At 29.2% G+C, this 10,901-nt stretch overlaps 1 protein-coding gene across 3 annotated transcripts in view; it reads right to left on the bottom strand.

The window, feature by feature from the left end:
- Positions 1-8,797: 8,797 nt before the first annotated feature.
- Positions 8,798-10,901, bottom strand: part of LOC105141790 (protein yippee-like At3g11230) — a 2,568-nt gene continuing 464 nt past the window's right edge. Inside the window, exons 2-7 of one of the 3 annotated variants that reach the window (XM_011049144.1) lie at positions 10,882-10,899; positions 10,571-10,706; positions 9,882-9,925; positions 9,299-9,407; positions 9,127-9,182; positions 8,798-9,050 (exon numbers count right to left, since the gene is read on the bottom strand). In XM_011049144.1, coding sequence (XP_011047446.1) covers positions 8,909-9,050; positions 9,127-9,182; positions 9,299-9,407; positions 9,882-9,925; positions 10,571-10,666 — 447 coding nt within the window. In that variant the 5' untranslated portion in view covers positions 10,667-10,706; positions 10,882-10,899 and the 3' untranslated portion in view covers positions 8,798-8,908. The other 2 variants (XM_011049145.1, XM_011049146.1) reach the window with 2 other exon arrangements.

A 10,901-nucleotide genomic window follows, 5' to 3' on the forward strand; every position in this document is an offset into this window, starting at 1 on the left:
GGTGGAGTTCCAGAATATAATTTATATTATTCTCTAACAAAAAATAATTCATTTTAATATATAACTTAATTTATTGTTTTGAAAATTTTCATATCTTTAGAATGTGTATAAATAAATAAAGAGTAAAATCTTAGGTTTGGTTATTAATTTGTGAATATATAGTGTTTTAATCCAATAATATCATAGTCTTTTAAAATCCAAAATTTATATTAGAATCTATTAATTTGTAGTATAAGTGTTTAATTAATGGCTTGATAATCATATCAAATAAAATGTACAAAATAATAATAATAATAATAACAACATCACTGGAATGTTGATAGAATATTTGTCAATATTAATAAAATTGACAGAATAAAAAATCAGAAAATTTCCAACCATGTCCATCAGTGCTGGAAAATACAGACAAAATCTTCACCACATGCCTTCCATCCACATTTTCCAGATTTTATGGCAGTGTAGGAACGTGATTGATGGCGCTATAATATTGGCAATATAAAATTTGTATTTGATTAAAAATATGAATGACTATTGAGATTTAAACCCAAAAGAATTTAACGCAATTAATAAACATTATAAATAAGTTTTTCTTGATTCAATAAAGTCACAAAAAAAACATTGACGTTTCTTCACTGTTTATTTTAATTTAATTATATGATTTTTTTTAGAGTTTATTTTTATAATATAGATATGGTTGCTTTTCAAATAATTTTTTATATTAAAATATATAATAATAATATTTTTTTATTTTTAAAAATTATTTTTGATATCAATCAAAATAATTTAAAAACAATAAAAATATATTAATTTAAAATAAATAAAAAATAAAATAATAAATTTTTTTAAAATAATTTTAAAATACATAAATAAATATGCCACAATCTTTTCAAGAGTATGTTTTATTGTGTTTGGTTTATATCTAAGAAGTCAAAAAAAAATTACTACTTTATATTTAAAATTTGATGTACTAATTTCACAATATAGTGTCCTTTTTTTATATAATTATATAATTATCAAATAAAAAATATAATTTTTTCACTTACAATTTCATAACATGTAATGAGCTTTTACCGATATTGATGAACTTTTTTTTTAATTAATATGGATATTTGAATTAGTTTGAACAATTAATTGATGAATTTTTATTATTACTCAAAAGAATTTTTAAATTAATAAATAATTTTTGTTTCTTACATTTTCCTTCCTCGGAAGGTGAACTCCCTTATCTTCATAACATGTAGGTTTTATTGAATATTTTCCCAATCCATTTTCTTTGTTATGATTTTGAACTTTCAGCACAGGTGATGCTAATTAGGTTTTTCACAGTGTCTTGTTTGGCATGCATCCTAAAAAAAAAAAAAAACATATATAATTTTTATTATTTTATTCCATAGATAATAATAATAATAATAAATAGAGTATAAATATATAAAAAAACCTGATCTATAAATAGACGCTGCCACCTCTCCCGAATCCTGATGGATATTTCTCAATATTGCATGGCAAAAACCAGAAGCTTTTCAGAAATCAATCTTTCACGAACAAAACTAAACATATTTAATTTCGAATCTATGTATGGTAACAATGGGACCAGCAAGAACATGATCTCACATACATACTCGAATCCTGGGGAATGGTAGAGGACCCCCACTGAACTGGATTAGACATTAGGCACACATATGATGCCAAGATAGAGAGAATTATGACATTGCAAGGGATTCTTCGAATAGGAGGCCTGGCCATGTGCATGGCAGAATGTTTGGAGACCCACAGATTCAAGCCCCCATTTCAGGAGATTATTTTTTGTATCTCAAGCTATAAGCCTTTCGTTTTTTCTTGATTAGTCTATGTGGATGATGAATCCCACGTGCATGTCACTTTTATTCACAGTGGGAGTCCATGATTGAGCAGTCTGTGTCACTGTGTCAGAGGAATTGTGGGAGATGAACGTCTTGCTCGAGGAGAGAGAGCACATGCTCTCATCTGGATGGCAGGCAGCAGCATTTCGGAGTCTCCAATCGAGGAAATGAAGTCTGTTTCTCATACCAATTGAAATCGAGGCCTGTGCTGGCCCATTTCAACACAGGATCCGAACTGGGCTCCTGGCCGAACACCAACAGTTGAACAATGAAAGAAAGACAATTATTGAGGGCAGCACGCATTCTCGTTCAAACTTGATTTGATACATAAATTGGAGGATTATTCTTTTATTCTTCTTATTTTCTATATGAATTTATCTTGATCCTGATCTTTTCATCATTATTAAGCAATTTTCTTATTGTTTTTTATATCTAAAATCATTAGAGTTGATATAGCAAGCTTCATTGATTTATCCGCAAGTCAGAGGACACCCAAAAAACAATAATGCAGATAGTGAGTAGCAGCAAAAGGAGAATCACTTGCAAATTGAACCAATAAATAGAGGTAGTTGTTAGTAAGAATGCAAAGAAAATAAGCGATAATCAAGAAGTTCACTAAATTGCAAGGTAATTTCACATCAAGCATCATGCTAGGGTTGTGTCGTGTAATTGAAAACATAACAGCTTTATTTTCAAAGTAGCATGGCATCTATAATAAAGATTAGATGAGGTTGAAAAAGAAAGAGAATTTGATAAAAACTAAAAAAAATAAATTTTTTTGATGATAAACCTAGATTTCAATTGTCACCCCAAAATTCCAAGAAGCACAAGAAAAGCTCAAAATGCAAGCCCTATCCACTTCCAAGTTTATGGTCATAAACTTATCAAATCTTAGCATGAAGGAATCCCTCTTCTAATCTAGCCTAGTTCTCACTAATCCCTTACATAGTATTAATGGTTTGATCTAGAATTTTTTAGGCACCTTGAAAGATGAAAAAGATAGTTTGAGAGGGTTGTATGGAAAAATTAGTTTGATGAGAAAATCAATTGATTTCTTTGAATATTTTTTTAGAAAGTGCTAGAAAAAATTATATGTCTAAAAAAAATATAAATAATCTCTACTTTAACATCTCTACAGTAAGTAGAGATGATTCTAGAGAAGATTCACAAACCCTAAAATCTTATAAAATTATAATAATGTTATTTTCAAAATATAAAGTAAAAAATATATAAAACTCAAACACCAACAAAATTTTAAGAGTGTCATTTCTATAATAAAAAAACTAATAAAGTAAAAGATTTTTTTTAGTTTATTTGATAATGATGATGATGATGTCGATAATAATTTAAGATAATAATATTTTTTTTTAAAAAATCATTCTTTTTCAGGATAGTTTATTTTACAACAACAACAATAACAATAATAAAAAAAATATTTATTTTAAAAAGATGATAGAGAAAGAGAAATTTGTTTTAAAAAAATCTCCATAAAGTTATTTCAACAATGAATGAATAAAGATAAAAACAAAAAAGAATGGTGATAAGAAGGCCAATAGAAAGAAAAAACATCAAAAATAAAAATCAAAACAATTAAAAAAAATGAATGAATGAAGATAATAATAATAAAAAAAGTGGTAATATATACAACAAGAGTAAAGAGAAGAATTTTTTTAAAAAAAATTGTTTGAAAAAAAAAAGTTGCAAATTTATTTTAAAAAATTACAAAATAATAAATGAATGGAGATAAGAACAAAAAAAAAAGTGATAAATAGGACACATATAAAGTGATAAATAGACCAAATGTAAAGAAAAAAAAGTATTTTTTTTTGCTATTTTTTTTCTAAAATCACAAATTTGCCATTGTTATAGTAACCAATATAGTGAAGAAATTAGAAAAAAAATACAGATTTTCCAATTCTTAAAAATAATTTTGTTTGAAAAATAAAAGAATGGCAAAACTTTTTTTTTTTCCAAACAACTACTAAACAATGAATTAATGAAGATGAGAATAAAAAAATAAATAATGATAAATAGATTAAATGTAAAGAAAAAAATATTTTTTTTGCAAAAATGAATTGGTTAAAATTATAGATTTGCCTTTGCTATAGTGACCACCGGAATAAATAAAATGAGAAAAATTATAGATTTTCAACTTCTTAAAAACAATTGTTTGGAAAATAGAAGAGTTGCAACAATTGTTTTTTCAAAAAATTACAAAATAATAATAATAATAATAATAATAATAATAATAATAATAAATAGGTCATTGTTAACTGTAAAGAAAAAGAAGTTGCAAGAAATTATAAATTTGTCCTTGTTAAATGACCATCGTATTCAAGAAACTATAAAAAACAAATTGTAGGCTTTCCATTTCTTAAAAAATATTGTTTGGAAAAAAAGAGTTGTAAAAAATTTAAAAATAATTACAAAACAATGAATTAATAAAGATAAAAAAATTGATAAATAGGCCGAGTATAAAAAAATATTATTTTATTTTTAAAAAATTGCAAAAAATTACAAATTTATTAGTTGTTACAATTACCACGACAATGTAAGCAGGAAAAAAATACAAATTCACTATTTAAGTAGCTGATTACTGCAATGAAAATGAGTTTCCTTTTATTTTTTTAATATAATTTCTTAAAATTCAAGTCATATCAAGACTTATACGTGATTTTCATATTAATATACCTATTTATCTTGCTATTTCCACTCATTGAAATGCTAATTATTGTATTAGTATTTGTTAAATTATGCATAGTGTGGAATTTTTTAATGAACTCCATGATTAATAAAGAGGCATGCATTAAACAAGAACTCGTGATAAAAATTAAATAAAAAGAATTACTTCAAAAAAAAAAAACCATGGAGCAAAAGTTTTCTGGGAGCAAGAGCACTACTTGTCTAAAGCCAAAATTACACATGAACACCATAGTCCACATGTTCAATCATGGCAGTCTTAAGCCAAGTCTTCATGTTTCCAATTTGACGAAGCAGCTCCATAGATCTCATTATATAGCAGAACCGACATCATTTTGATTTAAATAATAAGAAGATCCATTCCAATTCAGGGCACTTTTTGTTTTTTTTTTTTTCTCCTTTTCCATTTTTATAATTATATAGCAGACCAATCGATGGGGGTTTCAAAATGGACACCATCTCCCTTAGTGGTTCAGAACATGGTTGTCTCCCTACTGCTTGTATGTTTAATATTGTGATATTAATTATTTTTTATTTAAAAATATAGTAAAATAATATATATTTTTATTTTTTTATTTTTTTTAGCATTAACACATCAAAATAATCTCAAAAAATATATAATTTTTTTTAAAAAACTACATTTTCAACGCAATAACAAATACAATTATTAGTCAATTTGAGAGCCCAAATTAATATCAAATAGATATGATGAAATAAACTTGTAATTTCACATTTTACAAATTATCATGTTGTTAAAATAACTTGGATTAATGAGTCATTGGTTAAATTTATAGATTATTAAATCATCTTCGGCTAAGTATTTTTTTTATTAAAATAATAATATTTTTGTTATGTTTTTTTAACTAAACATTGACCCATCATGTTTAAATCGAGTTTGAATTAGGTTTGTTAGAGTTAACCAGCCATTATAAACTCAGCCGAGTCAACAAGTATGATAATATTAATATTTATATCATTTCTATTACAATCTTTTCTATTAAAATCTAAGGCCAGATCACGCTTCAAGTTTTAGATTCTTTAGATCAATCCGCCGGCTGACATCAAGTGTAATAACTACACAAATCCTTCATTGGAGACCGGCATGTCAACTTAATTTTTATGTACCCAATAAGGGACACCGGAAAATTTCAACGAAGAGCTATCTAACGGGCCGTCAGCTACTCTCCCCATCGTCACTGTTTTTCACGGCCACTTCTTCTGATGCCATCATTGCATCCTCCTCAATCGCCGCACGCAAAATTTTGCTGATTAGTATCTTGCGAATACAAAGAACGGAAGAACTGCACATTAAAATGTTAGAATTATGAGTCCATTGTTCTTTCCCGGCCCAACTTCCAGAGGACTTCCACTGTTTAAAAGTCGTCAAATTTATGTTAAAAGCACAGTTGCAAATTATAAACAGAAAAAAGTTGAACAAATTGACAACGGACAGGCTAAATAGTTTTCCTTTTCCTTACCAGCAACTCCTTGATGTGGTTCTTCTTTTGCTCTAGGTGCCTCGGATCCCTTTTGATGTTTGTGGTGCAAGGCACGATAGAAAGTCAAAATCATGATTAATACAAGTAATTAACATGATAAGTAACATCAACTATAGCATGAAAGATAGATGCAGGAGTAGCAATCACTGGACTTTTTGTGTTTCTGTAGCCATGATTAGTTTGCTTTTCTCATCAAAGTTTGAACTGATCAAGGTTATGTGACAATGTAGTGAGTGATGAGAACACTATGTTTCATGGGGCGCACACACCCGCAATAAATGAAACAGTAGAAAAGTTGATGTAGAAAGATAAGGTTTAAACTCAATATGATTTTTTTTTTATTTGGGTATCGTTGTGCTCTTTTAAAAGGTAAGATTAGTATGGTTTAAGGTTTATGATTATCCCTTTTAATAAATATATTTTCTAGAAATTAAATTTGTATTCTTATTCTTGTATAAATATAACAATATCTTAATTATTAGATCAACACTTCATTGCTAAACTAAATAGAATTTTCACATAAAGAATCTTAACTTTGTAGTTTTATTATGAAATATAATTTTAATATATTATATATCTTCAATAGGTTTATAACTTTTTAAATAGATAAAAATCATTTAGTATTAGTATTCGGGGGAAAAGAGGAGATAAAAGCTTAAATAGAGACAAATCAAAATCCAGATTTATGAATAAAAATAAGTTAAAAACCCAGGAAACAAGATATTTGTTAGATTATGAAAAATTTGTTCACCTTATGAGGAATTACACGTATCCAAGAAAAGCCGAGGAAAATTATGTAAAGGCTGCTACTAAGAAGGTACATTGCACTCTAATTCTTGTTATTCATATTCCAGTGGATGATTTGAGGTTCTTGACCTATGGACCTTGTTCCATACTACTCTACACTAAGAAATCTTATAGAATTATGTTGATGATGATTATAGTGTGGAGTACTTGACTGATAGAGAACCATTAAATGTTATGAGCTTCAAATATGTGGAAAGTAAATTACTGAATGGTTTCGTATGAAATTTGCAACAAGTGAGACATATTGCTAAACCAAAAAAAGAAATTAATTTCTATGAGATGACTTGATGAAAATGATCATTTAACATATTTTTTGAAAAAATATATGAAAAGTCTTTATGGAAATAGTTTTGGCTCCAAATAAGAAAATAAATACCTTGTATATGATCATAGGATCAAAAGATACCATTGTTAATACTAAAGCTAAAAATCAAGAAGAGTCATTGAAGTATAAACTCCATCATATGAGTTAAAAAGGAATGGAGTTACTTTTATTAAAGAAAAAGCTATTGAAGTTGGAACAAGTATGGAGGTCTTCTTTAGTGGATTTTGTTGGAGACTTTTGACATCATGTTACCTTCATCAATGCTTCAACAAGAAGGTATATGCTTATTTCTTGAAAAATAAGTTTAATGCATTTGATAAATTCAAGAAATAAAAGGTTATATTGTAAAGCTTTTAGAAATGAAGGAGAGCATGTTAATGGAGGCTTTAAAAATTATTGTTCCGTGAATGATATCAAAATAATAAAAAATATTATTCTAGGCACATTGTAATAAAATGATATTGTTGTGTGCATGAATAGGACTATCCATAAATAAGCTAGAAAAATAAAATATTATTTTGAATTATTTTTAACATTTTAAGTTCAGGTAATTAACATTATGGCTTACATTGTCAACATCAAACTTTTTATCCCTCATGAGTTTTAAAATTCAAATAGAGGTTTCAAAATTAATATCTAAAATTGTTATCATCTGAAGTGAAAACAAGAGAGGTTAAAAGATCTTAATTGGATATCATAAGATTGAAGAAAGAATAATTTGAACAAGTTCTCTTCATCTTAGAAAGATTGATTTACTAGGACTTTAAGAGAAATTATGTATTTTCTAAGTTATTTGTATTTATATTAAGCTTAGAAAAATATTTTTCTTTTTGGTGTATTTATTTTTTTTCTTTTTAGTCTAAAAAAATCAAATATTGCGCATGGTAATTCTATTGTTTTCTATTTTAGAAATTCTTTGAATAACTCTCTAATTATTTATTAGGATTTTTTAAGAGAGAATTAAAACTAATATAAATAGAGGTGTATAGTTTGTATTTCAACAAACTACTTGAAAAGAAAAATATTCTATAATAAAATTTTGAATTGAGTTTTTATAATAGAAGATATTATTTTATATTGTTCGTACTTTCTGTTTTTCTTACGATGTTTTTTTCTGTTTGTGCTAGGAATGGCAGCAGAAGAATGTCATGACAAGAGCACATGCTCTCATCTCATGACAGCATTTTGCAGTCTCCAAACAATTTGAAACCTTTACATATGAATCCACATGTCGCTGTTCTGGCCTATTTCAACCTAGAATCGGACATGGGCTCCACTAGTAGCCAGCCAACAGTTATAATTCCTGAAGAGGGCAGTTTCAGATTCCAGGAGAGGAAGAGCAGTGTTCCAGTGAGAATTGCAGTGCACGCATGTTCTTAAGGGTAATAAGAGACTGTCAGTGTGCAAACTCTCCCATCTGAGCAGAGTGTTTGACTATAACTTATAGGTCAAGGTGATGACAGTATTCAACTTCGATAGAAAGGCTGAAACTTGGAGAAAAACAGACCTTATCTCTCCATGAACTTTCATTACTAAACAATTGAAAATCGCAGACAAAATTCTAAAGCTAATCGTGAAATGGGTCAGTCAACAACCCCGTTTGTGTCATCTAAAAAAAGAAGCCAATCTGAGGAGCCAGTTAGAAGGTTTGGTCATCATCAAAGGGAGCAGAGAATGTGCACTCAAAACGACTAACATTCTACAAACTAAGTAACTAATCAAGCATTATCAACATCAATTCCTCCACCAGCCTGAGCTTCTTGGGCCATCCAAGTTTCTTGACCATTCGGAGTTTGTTGACCAACCTGAACTTCTTGATTGGCCTCATAGGGAGTTCCGGCAGGATTCAACACCTTACACCTGCTCCAGAGTAATGGTCAGGCATCAAAACACGGAAATCGATAATTCAACCACCGAAGGCAGTAGTAATAGGCACCTTTCAATGACAAACCAACCTTCCTTGTACTTATGAGCCTTCACATATGCATATATCTACAAGCATCAAACATGAACGCATCAAACAAAGGCTGAAAATAAATAACTAAAGCAAAAATCAGTTGATACGAAAGAATACACAATCCATAGCTTCTAAGAAAGCCAGATCTTACATATTTCCACCCCAGAATTGAGCCACAAACAACACAGTATATGTCAGCCACAGTGTGCTTTCCAGTTATCATCATTCGATCTTCTTTCGGTCCAAAGGTGACATTCTCACTGTCATCATTGTGAAAGCAAAATGAGACATAGAAGTGGCAATTACAGCACACACAATTTATAAAATGATATAAGCATGAGAGCACTGTATTTTTGTTTTCTTCAAACATAGCAACTACGTTATACATTTTTTTTCCCCTTGTACTCTATATTTTCCCATAGATCAAGCTTTAATCACTAACAAAACAGGATAATCTTTTGTCTGTCTCCTTCATGCTACAATAACTAACATTAAAGATCTCTCATATCTAACAACAAACAAGAAAGGAAAAGGCCTTCCATTGAAGTCAACAAGGAAGTTCCACAAAAGATGAAAGAACTTTGCAGAAGATTTAACACTAATATTAAGCACTTTGCCTTGTCAAGATGCGTGCACGAGTTTGATCAATATCAAACCAAAAAGCAAACAGTCAGAGCCAATTATCATAATATGAAGTCAAAGTTCTATTGGATTCCATACTCAGGAAAACTTACACGTTATAGAAAAGATATGCCCTGCTATTCCTGGAGCAGAAATACTGGAAACAAAACAAATAATTAGAATCTATATGGTGCTGCCAGTTAATCCAATAATACATTTGGATGTGGCTACTCGATCTTGATATCAAATGCCAAAATGAGAAAAAAGAACAATGAAAAGATGGGTTTCCATTTTGGGAACTGCAAGAAGGAAGCCAAGATTACAATCATAATCACCTTACATGTCGAGGCCCTAAATAATTATTAACAAAAAAATTATCTACAAATGATCTTAGGAGACAAATACTGATACATCAGATTCTGTTTATCAGTCATGTACGATAAAGGAAGAATTCCCTACTAATTCAAACATTATTATTTAACAGCAAGAACCCAATAAATATATCCCAAAATACGTAACAGGCAAATGGAAAATCCAAGAAAGCTGAATCATGGTTGTTGCTCTCTCCTACTTCAAACAGAAAACGAATACATAAAGCACTCACTGTTCCAGTTCTTGTAATTCAGCCAATTTACTTTTCCAAGATTCACCAATACATAGCAATCGGTCTTCTTTGACATTTCTTTATGTCAACTTCACAGCGTAACGCAAGAAGAAGACACTTGACATAAGCTTATAAACCATACAACTTGCATATTACATAGCAGAACCATGCCGAGTAACAGTGAAAAGAGAAAAGAACCTTAGAGATGATGTCGTCTTTGAGAGCAAGAGGAGTGCGGCAGTGCTTGCAGCTATAAGAGCTTCCTTCAAGATCCACCAGAAATAGCCTCCCCATTTTCTTTCTTAAGTCAATATAGTCTTACTTTCTTGATTTTCTTTTTCTACGAAACCACACAAAAATGTAAATAAAAAAAGGCCAGAATCAAGAACATGCATGAATCAACAAAAAGAAGGTTAAAACTGCATGAATCGAAGAACAAACCACGTTGATATATAGAGGGTGAAATAAAAGAGGAAGAGAAAAGAAGAGTGGGCTTTTGCTGAGCTTGCCAGCAGTTTTTAAGGGAAAG

This window comes from Populus euphratica, unplaced genomic scaffold (genome assembly GCF_000495115.2).
Source record: "Populus euphratica unplaced genomic scaffold, PopEup_1.0 scaffold130.1, whole genome shotgun sequence".
Taxonomy (NCBI): domain Eukaryota; kingdom Viridiplantae; phylum Streptophyta; class Magnoliopsida; order Malpighiales; family Salicaceae; genus Populus; species Populus euphratica.